This window comes from Scleropages formosus, chromosome 15 (assembly GCF_900964775.1).
Source record: "Scleropages formosus chromosome 15, fSclFor1.1, whole genome shotgun sequence".
Classification (NCBI taxonomy): Eukaryota; Metazoa; Chordata; class Actinopteri; order Osteoglossiformes; family Osteoglossidae; genus Scleropages; species Scleropages formosus.
In genome coordinates this window covers 12510794-12530049 of record NC_041820.1, presented here as the reverse complement: position 1 = coordinate 12530049, position 19256 = coordinate 12510794, and the positions used below count along the sequence as shown (strand labels likewise).

The 19256-nt window shown below is 41.1% G+C and overlaps 1 protein-coding gene across 2 annotated transcripts in view; it reads right to left on the bottom strand.

The window, feature by feature from the left end:
- Positions 1-19256, bottom strand: part of ccdc88c (coiled-coil domain containing 88C) — a 53393-nt gene that overhangs the window by 16498 nt on the left and 17639 nt on the right. The window contains exons 5-22 of one of the 2 annotated variants that reach the window (XM_018732694.2): positions 16591-16649; positions 15053-15136; positions 14406-14546; positions 13000-13181; positions 11522-11603; positions 10970-11128; positions 10363-10509; positions 10094-10238; positions 8898-9079; positions 8462-8599; positions 7158-8165; positions 6927-7054; positions 4341-4482; positions 3971-4141; positions 3555-3716; positions 2461-2738; positions 995-1138; positions 404-590 (exon numbers count right to left, since the gene is read on the bottom strand). In XM_018732694.2, the coding sequence (XP_018588210.2) occupies positions 404-590; positions 995-1138; positions 2461-2738; positions 3555-3716; positions 3971-4141; positions 4341-4482; positions 6927-7054; positions 7158-8165; positions 8462-8599; positions 8898-9079; positions 10094-10238; positions 10363-10509; positions 10970-11128; positions 11522-11603; positions 13000-13181; positions 14406-14546; positions 15053-15136; positions 16591-16649 (3539 nt within the window). Of the gene's footprint in view, positions 1-403; positions 591-994; positions 1139-2460; positions 2739-3554; positions 3717-3970; positions 4142-4340; positions 4483-6926; positions 7055-7157; positions 8166-8461; positions 8600-8897; positions 9080-10093; positions 10239-10362; positions 10510-10969; positions 11129-11521; positions 11604-12999; positions 13182-14405; positions 14547-14781; positions 14819-15052; positions 15137-16590; positions 16650-19256 lie in introns of those variants that run through there. The other variant, XM_018732702.2, reaches the window with a different exon arrangement.

The window sequence follows — 19256 nt, the reverse complement described above, 5'->3', positions numbered from 1 at the left end:
GTGCCGATTAATATGTACTGCATAAAAAAATTATATAAAACTCAACCTTCTGATTACCAGTATTGATAATGCCTTGAATAAGGTCAAGTGCCACCTTCTCAAGTCTTATGGGTCATGTAAACAACTACTACAGATAACACTGAAACCTGTAGTACACAGGTAACAATGAAAATATTTAATTATATATTATTAAAAGTATAATGCCTCATAGTAGAAGTAACAGGAAAAGATTTCTGTTCCACTGTCTCAGTAATCCAATGGCATTACAGCCCTATCACTGATATATTCTGCATTAAGTAGGACTACAAAACTAACAAGCTTGGCTTGTTTTGAAAGGAAATCCTTTTTTATGTCCATTTATTGCAGGGACTTCTTTGTGTTTGCTTCAAAGTGTTTAGCCTACCTCACAGTGGTTGTCCATCTTTGTGAGGGAGATGTCCAGGCCTTGGTGCTGCTCCTTCAGCTGGTCATATCTGGCCTGCCAGCGGCTGAGCTCCAGCTGTGCACTATTCAGTGATGTTTTCAGCTCCTTAGACTGCAGCTGGACACCATCATATTCCTTCCTTAGCTGCTCATGGGCCTGCTTCAGTCTACAGGGGAAGTTAAAGACAGACAGGAGAAGGGGAGGCACAGCGAGGTGAGAGAATTAACACCAAGCAAGTCTACCACCAGGAGGAGACAATGCTTCAAAAGTGTCTTTCTTCTAGTTACTAATCATTACCAGTGGTGTTAGTATATAGCCGTTTAGCAGACCTTTTTGCTTTTATTCAAAGTAACTTAGTTCTTACGTTTCACCTATTTATTACACTAACATACAAAAAAATTTGAAACTACTTGAGGCAAGTATCTTTTTCGGAGAGTCAAAAGCAGGTCCTCTTCTGAAATTTGAACTGACAACTTGGGTACTTTAACCACTTTGCCAACAATTGGGACATAGTCAAACACATTGATTTGTCCAGAATGGAGAGCAAAATCACACGTTGGGAATGCTTACCTGTCTATCTCTCCCCTAAGACTCTGGTTCTCCCCAAGGATGAGGGTGTTTTTCTGGATCTCAGCCCCCAAACTCTCCCTCTCCTTGTGAAGAGTGGCTTCAAGCTCCTCCATAGCAGACTTCTGTGACAGCAGCACAGCATATCTACCAAGGTAGAGTGGGTAACGGGTATTATGAAGAGATGGCAACAGCGAGTCACAGAAGATCAGGTGTGTGATCACTTTCCCCATGAAAGGTCATGAAAAATCATGTCACTGAGGTCTCAGCTCTGAGACTGGTGACCCACAACCCTACTGGCAACAGTGCATTCCCTCAACTCATTAGCTTCAAAGGCTGAAGGCTACAAGTAATGGGCAAATTCATGAGAGAATGGCAAGTATGCTCCAGGCAAGAAAACAGTATACCAGTGAAGATCTACGCACATACAAATAGATGCTTCTGCATGGAACACCTTGTAAGCAGAGGCAGCTGATATTACAACTGGCTCACGGCTCAGCCCTCTTCCATTATTAATGGAAAGGTTATAATATGCACGGAACAAAGCCAACTTTCCATGATAGTAGGAAGACCAGGGTATGGTTTATATGTTGTCAAATGAAAGCATTATAGAAAATGTCATGAAGCAGAGGCTTGATTCCACTGTTCAGCCATCCTCTTCTCTAAATGAGCCCTTGTTGACCTGCATCCTGCTCCCCACTGTTCTTAGTCCTGCTCTAAACTTCACATCAGTTGCCGGATTCTGGACACGGCCGTGCTGTAAGGAGGGTGAGAGTTGAGGAGCACTCAGCCTTCTCAACTCATACTCTCCGTACTTATTATGTAATAACTGTCATGCAAATCTGAGTAAATCCGAGAAAATCCTGAAAGGGATCCCAGTGGTCTCATGTCCACTTCAATTCTGCCACCACCTGCACTCCTACTTCCAGTAGTTCCTCTGCATACCTTTTTCATCCTTATCATCATCTGTTCACACCACCTAAATGCTAAGAATTTAGTTAATAATCCTGCCCCTAAAATATGTAATTTCATGCCAAATTAACTACTGAAAAATTTAACAAAAGAAAACACTGAACAGGCAACTTTTAACTTTTTACTGTACAGTAGATTCAACCTTCACTTTCTCAGGACTGAGACATCTCACAATAAAGCTACAGTACTACATTTTGGAAAATGAAGTACACAAAACAGTTTGTCTCTTCTTTCGATTTAAGTGATATTGTTATGTCTGCGCAAGCTTAAACCTGCACAAAATGGCAACTATTCAAATCATCATCTGAAACCTTCCATCATTGAAAGACATCAGTCTGCAACCTTCAACAATGGAATCATTGAAGAAAATAGATGAGGAAATTACCTACCTGTTACTTTCACTTTCATCCATTATTTACATTATTCCGTTTGCCTACATTCAGGAGTGTGACTGCAGTAGTTGAGTAAACATCACAGTCCTGGTGAAGGTGACTCACTTGTTCTCCAAGTGTCGGTGATTCTGCTCCAAGGCACGCTGGGCACCCTTCAGAGCTCTGTGCTGGCTGATAAGGAGCTCATACTCAGCTGCCTGCCGCTCATGGACAGCCAACAGCCGTTCGTGATCCCGCAGAACGCCCTCGTGCTCTGCCCGTGTTTCCTCACACTGCCGACGTAGCGCCTCAGCTTCGCCTTCCAGAACACGCAGCTGGTCCTGCAGCACCGAACTCTGTGCTGTCAGAGCAGCACTCTGAGAGCCCAGTGTGGAATTCTCTACCTGGTCAAGAGCGGGAAACAACTAAGTCTGGATCTTAAAACTCATCTCTTCCAGACTCACTTTACCCATGATCTCTTAAGTTCATGTAAGGTATAAATGTCCATGATCATGCTTGGATCAATCCTTTACAGAGCAACTCCTGCAAAGTAACGTAAATGTTAATATGTATCTGAAAAAAAAAATTACTAGGAAGGTGATTAGGAATCAGCGATATTCTGATTTTATGCAGCTACTCGTGTGATGAATGTCGATGCATATGGTGAAGGAAACAAACTGTACTTAAGAGTCAAATCTACAGCTACAGTATGTCTCTTTCTCCTAAGGTAATGCACAAATTGTATTTTCTATGAGATGTACGTCGTTTTGGAGAAAAGCATCTACTAAATGAATAAATGTAAATATAAGTCACTGCCAGGAGCTTCTGTAATGCTGAAAATGTGAAGTGAAAATAAGAAGCTTTTCGTGAAGGTAGAACAAAGAAATTAACACTTCTTGTGTTTTCGGGATGGATGCATGTGATACCAGGTGCTGTGACTACTCTTCAATCCATCATGTTATGTAAAGATGAGTGTGAAGCCCAAGATTGTTTCATTTTGTGTTCATCTCATAGCAGGTACGATGTACAGAGAATGTGGGAAGAGACTGGAATAAAATGGACCTCAAGGTTGTACCACCTTCTTGTGCACCTTTCTTTTCAACTTCTAATTATGCCTACACATTCTGAAGAGCTGGCAAGTGTAGACAGGTAGTATAATAAATAGAATCGGATGAAATGAGGAACAGAGAAGCAGTGGAAAAAGATTTCCAAGCCTTTACCTGCAGTCTAGCCGTCTGTGTGTGCAGAGCAGTGTTGTGCTCCTGCAGGACAGCAGTCTGCCTCTGCAGAGCCACAAGCTGCGTATTGAGCTGTCCATTCTGTGAGTCCAGCTGCCTGAGCTGCTCTTTCAGCAGCTGTTTCTCTGTTTGCAGAGCTGCATTCTAGATACATGAGGAACACAGGAGGAAGCAGTGATGTGATGTTAGATGTGATGGAAATTGTGTTCAAGATATTAAGATAATTCTTTTAACAATATGATGTGAAGTATATTATTTGCAGGAAGGTCAAAATCTGAAAAGTTAATGGCACAGCATTAAAGTGAACCTTACAGCCACGTGAAATTCTTGGGGACAAACAGTCCAGGTGTACCTTCCACCTGAACGACCAAGCCTGGTGCCTGCCTCCCTCTGCTTACATTCTTCTCAATGTCGATAAGCCTGTCCTTCAGTCTGAGGAGCTCTGTTGTGGCCTCCCTGCACTCCGTCTCCCACTTCTCCTGCACAGAGCAGAGCTGTGTCTGGTCTCCAGAGGAAGCATGGGCTTCCTCCTCCTGCCTCTGTCGTAGGGCTTCTAGGCTTCTCCTCATCTGTATAATGGATTCAGACCACAGAGCAAGGTTTGAACATGCAGAAAACCCACAGAAAACATACTGAACATGGTGAAATCTTTGAAGTGAGGTTGTGGGGTGCTGGCATTCTACTTGAGTCGCAACTCATCCAATATAAAACCCTGAGCTGTGTAATGCAAGAGCACTGCTGGGAGTGGGCTTTCTTCAGTTTCCTTACACTTGCAAGCTCCATGCGGAGCTGTTGGTTCAGACTGCTTGACTCTTCCAAACGGGACTCCAAACTTTGGATCTTCTCCTCTCGGATCTCCAAAGTCTTCTTCAGCGTTGAATCAATCTTGGTCTCCAGGATCTTGAATTTACTGTGGAACCAAAGACAGCATAAAATCAAACCATTTGAAACAACATTCTCCCTTATCCCTGTCTTTCACACACAAAATATTATCCAAATCCTTCACAGAGGAAACAGTTTTATTACTGAAAATCCATGAACTCCTACCTAAAGTAATTCCAAAAAGGCTAATTTAGACATTTGAAAGAAATCCTTAATATTAAGCCCATACATAAAGTCAAAACTGAGCAAACAAGATGGCATGTGCCTCTGCACACATGTAGTAGGTGGCTACTTGCACTTTTCTTATTTAGAAACCTATTTTGCAAATTGCATGCACAGCATGGTATGTATTTAATTTAAGATAGTGAGCAAAAGACTGCTAAATATTTTATGAGCACAAAGAAGCAGAAAGCCTGATTTGCTTGGAGCACAAAGCCACGTGAACACTTGAGGTAGTGCTTCTTCATTTAGTTACTCATCTACTCATAACTTCACCACCTATTATGTCTGAAGAGGTCTGACTTTTGCTTCTGACACTATATATCAGAGATATTTCCGGATTTCATCTCTCCTCCTTCCCAACACAAATATATAACAGTCTATTTAAAAAGTTACGTATCAGCTGAAAAGAAAGCAAATCAGCAACATATATTTCCAATTTTCTGTTCCTCCTGAGTGAGCTTAGTACTTTAGAAAATTCCTTGTGTCAGCAAAACCAAATCATATCACCTTGTAAAAACAGTAATCATCTACTCCCAAGCATGGACAGCCTTCATTAAAAACTGACTTTGCTTGTTACAGTTGAGAATTGCTATGATTCCTTGTCCATTTAATGGTGACATGCTGAGATAAAACCATGCCTCAAATCCCTCATGGGCCTCAAAGGCCCAGCGTCACATATAGAAATAGTCAAAATGCTCTTGATCCTTTACTACCTCAGTCTGGTAAGATATCTCAATACTCAACATAAGAGAGAACTTAAAATGCCTGGGGCAATAACTTGTCTAAAAATGTGACTGTAGTTCGTTATGGCAAAGTGTGCATATAATACAAAAATTGTCATTTTTATTATATGGTACATTAAGCACGTCTGTGAAAGATGTACTTCAAACTGCAAGTTAAAAACAATTTAGTTTCTGAGGAGCACAGCTTTTCAAACAGTAGACAGCTAAGACCTAAAGCTGACGTAAGCCTTCTTGTAAGCCTGCATAAGAAAACTGAAGAAGCCTGATAAGATACAAATGTAGCAGAACGGGGTTCACACAACCATTAAAAAAAACAGTTTTTATCTAGTTTTTATCTATTGTCTTATTAAACCAAACCCAAACTCTTTTTCTGATGTTATGGCAAATACAGCAGCTTGTCTTACATACTTGGTAAGGAAAGGTATTTTAATGTAGTAGTCCAGAAGTTCCCTCTGTAAATACATAGATGACTGAAAAATTTCTTCCACTGAAAAAACTGACATCTGATTTACATGACAACTCCAAGGAATTCTGGAATGTTTTGACATCCTTCTAGGAGTTATTAAATTGGCCTACATGATCACACCTGTGGTATATTGTACCCTCCTGTCCCCAAGCCCTTGCTCTACATATGCAGACATATTTGCAGTCCCTCATTGTATTGCCTTCCTCTGTGTTGTTGTAACCCTTTAATGTTCATAAATTAAATAAAAAAGGAAACCTGCATAAGTCACTAGGTATGTAGAAAGATTGCAGGGACCACACAGCATAGCCATCTGCACAGTAACTGAGAAACACACAAATGTAAGGAGGCAGAGATCAGATTGCAAAGGCAGAAGTTACCATGAAATCTCGACCTCTTGAAAATTTTCTGTGAAATTTAAAGTATATTCTTAGTAAAGACAGACCAGAACAACACATTAAAGTAGAAGATCTTGTGCAACAATTGAAGCGTGCCACTGGATGTTCATTGTACGAACGTTAATTTAACAAAAGTTCATTTTTAATTGTGTGTTCTGTACTTGTCTTTCAAAAATTTGAGAAGCAAGTGTGACCTGTATTACTGCAAACTGCCATTTATTACCAGTAAAACACAAATAGAGTAGGAATGTGGAATTTTACTAATTCAACTCGGGTCTACAGCGCTATAGCTTATGTCTGGGTTTCTCCGAGAGTTGGTGGTCAGTAATACAATGTGTAACACTGCACGTTTATGGAATAATCCAGCAAACAAATTACATTTTGTAGCAACAATGCATTTTAATTTGTCCTTTTACTCTTTTTATAAATGTAGTTCAAAGTTAATAAAAATGTTTAAAACTTAGTGTGTTTTTTATTGTAGCTATCCCAGACTTATAGGGAAACTGCGCAGCAAATAACTTATGACTTTACTGATTGTACAGATAAAGCAAACTAAAAGTGGCTAGATGCTGTGTGACAAAAAGTGTGTGAATGTATGTGTGTTTATAGGTGAGAGCTACAGTCAAAACACGGAACAGTCCTTTACCTGTCTTCACAGCTATGTTCTTCCTGTAACAGTTTCTCTCGGTTCAATCCAATTTTCTCCAGCTCATGGCTCAGTTTCTCCAGCTCATTCTGCTGCTGTTGCACCTTCAGCTTCTCATTGACCAGATCCTGAATTGTCAAAAGTGCAACAGCAAGTCAGCCATGTGACATTCTGGCAGTGTTTGCTCCTCCCTCAACCTGGCATATTCACTTCTTCCCTTACCTCACTTACCTCTCTTAGAGTCACTAAGGTCTTCTTGTCAATGGTAGCCTGCTTCTGCAACTCCTTATTCTCCCACTCCAGCTCCTTCACCCTCCCTGCTGTTTCCTTCAAACGGTCCAGCTCCTTGTTCAGGGCAGCACTCTGCTTTTCAAGGCTGGTCACATGCAGACTGCTCTCATCCAGCGCTGCCTCCTTCACATCCAGTTGCTGTCGTAGCCTTCGTGACTCCTTCTCCAACTGCTTGCGCTCCTTCTCTGACAACACCAGCTCCTGCTCCACATGGCGCTTGGCTTCCTCCAGGCTGTCCAGACGCTTTACAATCATCCGAAGCTCCTCAACCTCACCATGGAGCTTCTGATTCTCAGCTTCCAGCTCATGGAGCTCCCTCTCCAGCTCTGAGATCTTTGTAACACTTCCCTCTAGGCTAAGCTGCAGCCTCTCATTCTCTGACTCAAGGCTGCTGCAGCGGACTTCGAGCCGCTCCGCCTTCTTCCCCAAGGCCCGCAAGTCATCACGCTCGCGTTCCAGCTCATTATTCTCCTCCTGCAACTGGGCAAGCCTTGCGGAGGACACCTTGAAAGCTTCTGCTCCACGCCGTAGCTCCAGGTTCTCCTCCTCTAGAGCTTCAAGGCGCAGTACAGCATTTTCTGCCGTGTCTGCAAGCTTCTTTAACTGCCAATTATTCTGCTCTAAAGCTTCCGCCTTGTCCCGAGCCTCCTGTAAGGTAACCACCTCCTTCTGCAGTTGTTCATAACCTCGTTCAAGCCGAGACACCTCCTGCACCAGCTCCTCAGCTCGATCAGCCTGCTTACGAAGCTCCTCCAGCTCCCTTGTAGCCTGTCGCTTCTCGGCCTCCAGGCGCACAATCTTGCTGCCTGTGTCAGAGATGGTCTGGTGCAGGACTTGGTTTTCCTTCTCCACCTCCTGCACCTGTGCCGCACTGTCTACCTGTGCCCTATTGCGCAGGGAGGTCACAGCCTGGCTCAAGTGCTCCTTCTCCTGCTCCAGCTCCAAAATCTAACAGAGGCATGGACATGAGAAGAAGAGAGAGGAAACCTGTCTGAGCATAGAACATGCAGGTAGTAAAACAGTAATAATAATGTTGCACAATGTCTAACTATGTTAATTATGATAGCAATTTTATATATTTCATTTTGCAAAAAGCAGCACAGTTCAGTTAATTAATATAGTTGGATTTCTTTAACTTAAATTAAACTGCCAAGCAGAGCTCCTCACTGGACCTGAAGACTTTTCAGTTATTTTACACATTCCTACCTACCTGTTGCTTGATGACAGGAAAGGTGAGCATGTACCTGTCTATCTTTATCAGCATGCACTGCCTCCAAGGTCTTCTGCAGCTTCAGCTTGTCTTTCAGCAGGTCATTTCTCATGTTCTCCGTGTGCTGGGTAGCCTGTTTCTCCTGCTCTAGAAGCATCTGCAGTCTTTCCAGCTGATGGACAAACTCAACACTCTAAATGGTTGTAACTAATGCAAAACTTGCTGAGAACCCAGAAAAAACTTTAATGAGCACCACCAAAAATTTTAAGCCACTGAATCAAATGACAGTATATGCATAAGCTTATTTAGAGTGCAAACAGAGCAGTTTGCTTGATTGAATGGTATGTCCAAGAATGCAATTTTTCAAATTAAAAAAAAAAAAAAAAAAAAAAAAAATTTTTTAAGTAGGCAATGATTCCCACCAGTGTGCATTCAGAGTAACATCCCCCCCCCCAGTCAGAGCACCTCACCTTCTTGTTGAGGCCATGGTTTTCCTTCTCCAGTTCCAGGGCATGCAGGCGGTCCTCCTCCAGAGCCAGAGAGGCCTCGCGTAGCTCCTGAATGGTATTCTTCAGGCTCTGGTTCTCCTTCTCAAACTTCAGCAGGCGGCTAGATGCAGACTCGTTCAACTCGAACCCAAATGACTTGCAGGCTGCAAGGAGAAACAAAAATTCTCCAAGTTCTAGACTGTTTGTGTTTTTTAGACACTTTTTAGAGAAAAATAATAGTCAACTCCAAAATTCAGCCATTCCTCAAATAAAGGGGTTATGATGTTTACCCAGTCGGCAAATTCCCATTGTCAGTCCCATTATGGACTGACTTATAATTATTAAAAAAAAATTAAAAAAAACTGCTTCTCAAAAGTTATCTAAAACTTATTGAAATACCAAAATAAGCTGTTTTACTGCCAAACAATAACACCAACACATTTTACATGTGTGACAAATTATCTTTCCAATCTTATCTTGTGATGCTGTATTTTCATTAATTCAGTATCAACAGCTGCCTCATAATGCAGCTATGGAGGTCTATCCAGGAAGCATAGGGTGTGAGACAACATACACCCTGCATGGAGAGACTATGATTATTTCTTTATATCAAACATCTAAGCCAAGTTCATAAGATTACTGCCTCTGTCTTTCACTTTGCAAAGAACATGGACACTTTAGCATTTGAGATGCTGTGCATTAGTAACAAATATCTGATGCTAGATGATTATTTTGAGGTGTATTTACACTAGCATAAAAAAGCTATTTACATGATTTAAATAAGTTAAATTACACGTATATGGTGGACTACCTGGCAATCGAAAGGCCGAGGCCCGAACCCTACCTTTGGTGTGTTTAAACACCACTTTGGATAAAAGCGTCTGCTAAACAAATAAATGTAAATTTATGTACAAAACAATATTTTTCCAGTCTCTTCCCTTAAGTTACTATCCACAGTGATGATACTTTCACACAGCTATCTGTTCAAGGCTTATTAAATCCATTTAAATGTAGGATTTCTATGTACAGCAAAAACCTGGCCTTCTAAAATGACAAACTTAAATAATGACCTACTGTATTTAAATAATATTGAGAGCATTTCTGTGTATATTATGTACATTAGTTTGATAATGCTTTTGATGCAGTGACTGCAGTTATGAGGCGTGCTATGCACTGACTTTCACCAGCATCACTGCTCTTGGCCAGTTGCTCCAGTTCCCACCCCAGGTGGGCTGATTCATTCATGCTCTGCTTCTGTGAGATCTCCAGTGCCATGTTTTCTGCTACCAGCTCCTTGATGCGTTTCTTGTCTGCATCGCGATCCTAAACGAGAAGGGGGGGGGGGCACACCAGATTCCAAAAAGTGGTGAGTTGGATAGGGTTTTATGAAAAGGGGAGCAAGATGAAGTGAAGGTGCAATACGGGAGGAGACTCCTTGGATGTTCACCATCTCTGTGTCATGTAGCTTGGAGCGTAGATGCAGATTCTCCTTTTCCAGCTCATGCAAACGATCGCAGCGACCCCGAGCTCCCTCCAGCTGCTCCTCTAGAAGGGCTTTGGTCTCTAGCAGGGTGACGTTGTCCTCCCGCAGCTCCTGCACAGGCAGAGGTGGTCTGGATCAGATGCCTGTCAGTGACAGCCACTCTACTTAGCACAAAAGACTGCAGACAATTTAACTGCAGTAACACTAAGGTAGGAATCACACAAGCTGCAACTACCGTTAAACGGAAATGTTGCATTCTAGGACAGTAAAAGGAAAATGATTTAAAGTAGTGGTCTGGTCAGCCAGACTGAAGAATATACAGGTATCTTAGAGCATGATTAGCATGGAAAATAGTGCATTCAATCTCATATTGTAGTCACCCCTAGTGCTGAACATGTTATGTGATTGAATTTAATCTTATTACAATGCCACACAGCAACCAGTGAGGACCAGGACTGGGACAGTTGCCTCAGAACATAAAAATAGTCAGTCCCCAGGCCCAATCGCACAGGAGTTGCAACTGCAGGGTGAATGCAGTAGGGGAGTCGCAGCTAGGGACCAACATGCTCACCTCCACCCGGGATCTGTAGAAGTGAACATCATGCAGCTTCTCTTTGCAACGTGCTAGCTCCGTCTCCAGCCGGTCGACACGTCCTGCTCGCTCCCGCAGAGCATCGAGCTCGTCCCGGTATGCCCGTGATGACCGTGCCTCTGCTAACAGCTGCATGTTCTGCAAACATCCACCAGGGACGAGACAACCTAAACGCTGCTTAATCTATTCATCATATAAATGTATCTTCACCCTTCAAATTGATCCTGGTGAGCATACAGATAGTCAAAAAGCAGAGAAAACAGCTTCTTGTCCTCAGTGACAAAGCAAACAATACACTTAGACTGCAGTTGACATTAAAACAGGAAATTACTAGAATGTAATATGAGGTAAAAATACTCATGAACTTTTTTCAGTTGAAATCAGTTTGAAGTGCAAGCAGTTAAAAAGCATTATTTTAGTGTTTCACCGAACAAAAAGTAAGAACCTTTTGCTTTACTGAGGAAGATAACGAGGCTTAATGGAACTTTTTGGCTTTTGATCAGTTTAGATCTGTCAGCACCTCAGACTGACCTCCTGTCTGAGTTTCTGCACCTCCAGGTCTAGCCTCTCGACTTCACTCTTGGCATCGATCAGCTGCTCGGCCTTCTCTTCTCTGCAGTCAAGAAATTAATTGTCAGACAATTACCTTAATGAGATGGGCAAAGCAGCCAAAAAAATGACCCTACATTCTAAGGATTGCTCATCTTCCCATCAGCCTCTAAATAAACTACAGATGGGTGCTTTTCCCTTTTGCTGAGCAGTTGCCATTTCCTCTCCTGCTGTAGATTCCTAAGCCGAAATATAAATAAGTGGCCAACTAAACGAGCAGATGACACAGGATAATATGCCATCACAGGCTGCTGTAACTTTCATAGGGAAAAAAAAGCAGCGCAATACAATCTCTGACATCTGAGACGCATGTTCTTGACAATACATCACATTTACTCATTGCTATTTCAACAGCAAAGGTCATTCTTGGTGCAAACAAGCTGCCAACAAAGAAATTAAACTAAGATTTACAGTAAGACCTTTACAAATAAATTTTAAAAAGGTTTTCATGAAAAAGTCGATAGAAATAAACATATTCTGAATAAGATGCATAATCTGACAATTTTAAGCACAAAACCACAACAGACACAAAATTACAAAAACTGAGGCTCACGTCACACTAAAATAATATATACAACAGCATTCAAAAGTTTGGAATCACCCAGAAATTTTCATGTTTTTGAATGAAATTGTTACTTTCTTGGCTATCTGACACATGGAATAACCATTTCCAAAAACATTAATAGACTGACATGTTTCTTCAGGAAGCAGTTTCATTTTGGTCATTTTGAGCCCAAAAACGAACTTTAAAAATACAGAGGAATATAACTCAAGGAAAGAATTTACCTGCTTTCTTGAACAGAAAACAGGCTTAAGACGTGTTAACACAATTACAAATGTTTTTCTACCATGAGGACCATTACCATTAGAGTTTACTTTTAGGAGGCTGGAGCACTGGCTGCTGAAAATGGGCCTTATATGTTATACACACACACACAGAATATCTACAACTGTTTGTCCCAAGCGGGGTTGCAGCGAGCCGGAGCCTAACCCAGCAACACAGGGCGCAAGGCTGGAGGGGGAGGGGACACACCCTGGACGGGACGCCAGTCCGCCGGAAGGCACCCCAAGCAGGATTCGAACCCCAGACCCACCACAGAGTAGGCCCTGGGCAAAGTCAGTGCGCCATCACACCCCCTTATATGTTATATGTAAACAATAAATTATAAATCAGTCATTTCAAGCAGTAATAGCCATTTTAAACATAAGTAATGATGTCCTGGTTATATTTTCTTATTAATTAAACGGTACCCTGATTAAAACATATCAATTCCTTCAAAAATATGAAAATTTGTGAGATTTCAAATTTCTGAACAGCAGTGTGTATTAGAAAAAAATGTAGGGGTGAGGGACTACTGATGTCTTTTGGAAAGTATCTCCTTTACAGCTCCAAGACTCACAGCTCCTGGCGTGAGCGACGCAGTTTGGCCTTGCTGTCAGCCAGCTCCACAGCCAGGTGTTGCCGCTCTTCCTTGCTCAGGAGAGCAACCGGCTGCTCCAGGCTCGTGGCTTGTAGCTTGTGGGGAGGCTGCTGCTGCTGGGACTGCAGATAATCTCGTTCTTGGGTTAGCTCTACAATCACCTAAGGGAGTGAAGACCAAGTCAAGAAGTGCTTAGGACAAGGCTGTACTGCAGAAATCACCACAAGCTGTAGTGATACTGTTGCACAGAAGATGTTGCAAGACTAAGACAGAAAACATCATAAAAGTTTTAATCAAGAGTGTGACACTACAGGATTCTTCTTTGAACTAACCTCTTAAGTGTCTTAGGACAATAATTTAGACTATCGCCTCAGTTTTTGTTTAGGTGATCAGTCAGTTGCTAATTAAAACCTAGTTAAAAACTTTGACTCTTGCCTCTGAGGATCATGAGGTTTGGAACATTTGATACCCACTTTTCAGGAATGTAGTTGAGGGAGGTATGTTGGTAAAGATGTAAAGAATGAAGATGTAACACACAAAACTGACCCAGTGACAATGTTTACATTTCCCTATTGGACTGCTCCAATCAGTAATAAACATGACATACTGTATACATCAGGGATCTCCAGCCATGGTCTTGGAAAGCCCCAGCTACTTTATAGTAAAAAAACTATAAAACTAAAGCCACTTGCTGACAGTGATCAATTAAACAAGGCATTAAATAAAAAGTTAAGACATTAGAAAAGTATCTTCAAGTTACTACAAAATATGTCCGATATCCAATATGTCCAAATCTGAGAAATCTATTCAGCTTTTATATGCGTGTGTGTAGTCATGATGTAGGTTCACAGCGTAATACAGTTTGATAATTGCATATGAGCGGCACGGTGGCACAGTGGGTGGTGCAAGAGGACGTGGGTTCGATCCCCGCTCAGTCTGTGTGGCGTTTGCCTGTTCTCCCTTTGTCTGCGTGGGTTTCCTCCGGGTGCTCCGGTTTCCCCCCACAGTCCAAAGACATGCTCACCCATAGTGTGTGAGTGACAGAGAGTGTGTGTGTTCCACTGATGAATGGATGAGTGACCCAGTGTAAGTAGAGTATCTAGCAGTGTAAGTCACCTTGGTGAATTAGGTGTGTGGGCTGATAACACTACATAGTATCCATTGGAAGTTGCTTTGGAGAAACGCGTCTGCTAAATAAATAAATGTAAATGCAGGTCATTCTTTCTATTCCTTCTCATTTCTCTGAGATGTACGTCTCTTTGGAAAAATGCGTCTGCTAAATGAATACATGTAAACGTAAATTTATGTGAGAGACCACAGATACCACTGCTGAGTCTATGACGGGGAAAAATAAGCTACGTAGGAGCTCTCCTACAGTATGGTACCTCAACATTGTCATCCCGCTCATCTACGAGTTTGCGCAGGTGGAAGGCCATATTGCGGAACAATGAGTCCAGCTCCTCAGCAGACAGCTCCGCCAGTCCCAGCCATTGCATATCGAGAACATTCTCTGGGTTGTGGGTCACCTGGAGATGAAGGAGTTAGTCAGAATTTGCATAAAATTCTCACATATGAGAGCAGCTCTAACCCACTAACAACCTGAGTACCAAGACAGAAGTCTGAACAAGCTTTAAGAAAATATTGAACCAAGTGCATAAATGGAAAACCTGAACAAAACACTGATCAGAACCAGTTACAAATGGAGGAAAATCATGGTCTACTGAAATACAGAATATATATTCATTAAAATTTGGCCCCTACCACTCAATTTCTGGATGAGTCTTTCTGGCCTGCTTGGTATATTACTCTGCAATTACTTCAATGCCCATGCAGACTGAAACCCTACACACACTGTGCTATTCCAGGAACAGAAGCAAAAAACAAAAACATTACACAATGACATTCCACAGGTTGTGAGGGAGACTTAGCAAGGCCAGACCCCAAGCAAAGCATCCAGTCCATCTCTCACAAAGGCCTTCATGAACTCCCCCTCACACCCACTTGTACTCTTCTCACGCACATCCAACCTGACCTCTTGTATGTGTGAGACGATGGCTGCCTGTGTTTCGATGTCCAGTGATTTGATCTTCTCAATAAATTCTTCTTTTCGCTCACACTGGAATTAAGGTATAAAGCCTTGTGATTAAAAACATTGGAAAGAACACAAAAGATTAGCATTGCTGTTTGTGCAAGGAGGACACCCAAAATCCTCAAGTGTTGTATAAAACGTGCTTTGCTTCAGAAAACCGGGAACCATTTAAAGAATAACCTCCCCACCCACTTCACACTGGGTAATCGAAAAAGGACACAAAGAAATCATATGTGGGAAACGGTGGACAATGACAGTTTCATATTTTTATTACATAAGAGAAGGTGCAGGTAAAACAAAGCAATGGGCAGAAAGCTTTTATTCAGTGACTGCAATCCTGAACCGCTGAGAACTTTCAGTCAATTTTGGTCACTTGGGATCTTCATCATCTACCGTTTAATCTTGTTTTCTACTCACAGGACATTACCAGGGGCTGACATTCTAACAAAAGCCACTGTTCATGTTTATGAAAAAGTGATGTTAATAGTCTATGGCACGGTTTCAAAACACAGGACTAAAACATGGTTCTGATGGTTGCTTCTCAACTACCTCTGTTGAGTATATTTTGTTCAAGTTTCTCTGCGATGAACTCTTCCTACAGTGACGAAGTTTATCCCTGTGTCCTGCTACAATGGTAATATAACAGCAGGTAGCCTAGGAGTTATGCACACAAACTTTCCAATTGAAAGCTGTCACTTTAATACCCAGAAAAGCTCCTGTGACTGTACCCTTAAGGTGCTTATCCTGAATAGCTTCAGTAAAATGTGTAGCTGTTCAAATACATAAAATGAACGGCGCTCTCCGCATTTCTCTAAGTATCAGATTTTGTTATTGCATTCTCAGGCATCTTAGATTTCATCCATTCATTCATTATCAATATCTGCTTGTCCAAATTAAGAATCATGGTTGTCTAGAGCTTACCAGTCATATATATTCACTCAAACTTTTGCACACTATGGGCAATTTAGAGGCACTGGTTCAGCTGAAATATGTCTTTAGGAAACTGCAGCACCTGTAGAAAACCCACATTAACAGGCCAAGAAAATGGTGTTCTGTTCTGTATGTGCATTTTGCTGCCAGCTAAGGAGTATATGCAGAAATGCAGGTCATTTTCACTTTGCAACAGACAAATTTTAGAAAAGAGAACGATAAAGACAGAATTAAAAATAAACTGGTGAATGTTCTTATCTTTGAAATTTCAAAAACGCAAATCTTTGTAATATGAACAACCAGTATATATGTGTTTTACCCTTTTTGATCAACAGCATGAGACTTCAGATGTTTAGAAGAGAACACACACTATGGAAATGAAACTGAGTAGGGTGATTTAAAAACAAGATTAGGTAACACTACAATAGGTTGATGTTTCACTAAGAATTCAGAACTTTTTCAGTGATTCCTGTCTGAAGACTGAAACTACAAGCAGAGCCTTAAGAGGTAGGGGAGAGCATGTTTTATTGATGAGGAAGGTGTTCAGTTACCTGTACAGCACAGCCCAACATTAACAGAAGTAGTCTCTTCAACTCTTCCATGCTTTTGCCTAAAGTTTGAAGAAACAAGTACTGAAATGCACAAAATGTATTCATTACACAAGTAAAACAACAGATGCTGTATGAGATTTTACCTTGTTATTACACTTGTTCTATAGCCATACAGAATTTTTGCTGCTCCTCCGGCCATAAGAATTATGTAAACTGGGTATTTTAAGGACTTCTAGTAGTTGAGGAAGCACAGATCCACTGAATGGTACATTCTTTGAACCCGTTTTACATATTGTTCCTGCTTTTCCAAAGTTGAGTAAACGCATGTTATGACTACAGTTTTTAAATCCTTCATTCACTGCAATGCCCTCAGGGAAAAATAATTGTCTGGAAGTAATAGTAGGCTTTGTCATTCCCATAATCACCAAGAGCTGCTGCTTATCAGGAATGATCAGATGAAAACATGCTATACAAGCACAAAGCTAGAAAGGCAAAGTAAAGCCCACACAACTGCATTCTTGCTCCATTCAATACCCTAGGGAAACTCCACCAGAAATAGTGCTACACTACCCAGGGTTGTTTCAACATAAACTTAAATTTAATGCTTTATACATATCACATACACACACACAAACATTCAACATGTTATCCTTACTGTTGCTACATCAGTTCAACTGAGACAATAATAATGTTCACTTCATTGTCTCTTAACATTACTACAGAAAGAAATTCCAGTTCACTACTGTATCAGGGAGTACCAGTGGGGTCTAGTATAATTCCCTGCTTAGCCAAAGTGTGAGATATTCTACAGCGGTGGACAAAAAAAAAAAACTCCAAACAATACATTAATATCATGGAGTAGGACTACCATTCAAAACACCTATCTATCCTGTAAAGATGTCACATAACTCTTAAACTGTGTGTAGTAGGATATAGCACTATTGTTCAAAAAGAAAAGTCTCCACTTCATTGAGAGATGAAGCAGGTGGAAACTTATTTTGTATTCAGCACTCCAGAATATCCCAAAATGTTCAATTATATTTAGATCTGGTGACATAGGAAGTATCTGACATCATCCTGGTTTGTACAGAGGCACTGGCATCCTGAAATATGACAACATCATGACATAACTGTTTGTACACAGTGTGGACTTGGTCCTGTAAATTGACTTTGCTATTATATGTAAATTCCTTTGCTATCACACAATCATGCATAGCACTCACTGGACCTAATGACTCCAAGATAGTTGCCCATATCACACAGATCCTCTAACATGTTTAACAGCTGGCAACAGACACTGTGGTTTGAAGGCATCCTTTAGCTTTCACCAAACTATCCTGTCTAGATGTAGGAAATAAGGTGAAAGATTGTCTGGCCATACTATTCCCCCCATTGCTCAGAGGTCCAGGCCATGTGATTCTTATACCAGGTCATGTGTTGGCCTTGGGTACAAGCAGTTTCTGAATGGCAGCCCTTCAACAAATTCCAGCTTTGTGACATTTACAACGCTGCTGCTGTTTGTCCATGTTTGGTATATTCTGTATTTTTGAGGCTGTTTGCATTGACACAAATAATTTTGCAGTTGTTACCAACAGACCTGCACTTACTATTGGCCTCTTTGGAACTCTTACTTGCCTCATTTTGCTTTGAAAACTCACGTGTTAAAGTGGTAATTGTCCAACCTCTCTTATAGCCAACACATACTGCTAACTGGGAATTAACCTGATGACTCACCTCTTCAACTGCGTTTATAACATTTATTTACTTCAAAGTTAACCTTTGTCATGGGATGTTTCTGCTACATACTCGACTGTTTCTGGAGTGTTAGGATTGATAAGCTTTTCCTCTACATATATTACACCAGAGTTCTGGGAGAAATCAACGCTACTTTGTTCATTCCTAGTCTCTGCTCATCAGGATAACATGCAACAAGGGAAGCCAGACCACAGATTCATGCAGATAAAATATATTTATTTCCCTGACAAGAACAAACATGCAAAGCACCCAGCAGGAAGTTTTAAAAAAAAAAAAAAAAAAAAAAAAAAACCCACTACGTAATACAGAGGGGGGGGGAAAAAAAAAAAAAAAAAAAAAAAAATGAACACAAACTGAATGACGTTTTGTGTTGGATGTCTTGTTGATTTGAATAAGCTAGGAGTCAAGGTCGAAAAAAAATTACTCCTACAGTCTTTCTCTTGGCGTTCCAAAGAAATCTATCACAATGAGCAATGGAGAACACTGCATAATGTAATATTTTTGTTATGCAGACTGATTTAATAGCTTTATGTGTTGGTGCTTCCTTGTGTTTGGTGTTTTCAGGACTGTATGATTTCATGGATTCTACTGTATGTAGAAACAGTACAGTACACATTCTCACTCACGATTGTTGTGGTCATGTCCTATACTGTAAGTCTTTGTTACAAGCATGCACATGACATTTTCCATCCCAGGAAGTAGCTTTTACAGGGGTTGGAGAGGCTCATCACAAAAGCTAGAAATATTTTTAAGCCAGTGAACTTCAGGTGCAGAAGGGAAAGCTTCCAAACTTCTATTGTAGCATAAGGAGTATACTGATTCCATCCATTTTTGAGAAGCCAATGAAGCAAGTGGTTTGACTGCAATTTGAGGGACACAGTGGTGAAGTGGCTAGCAGCACTGGACAAATG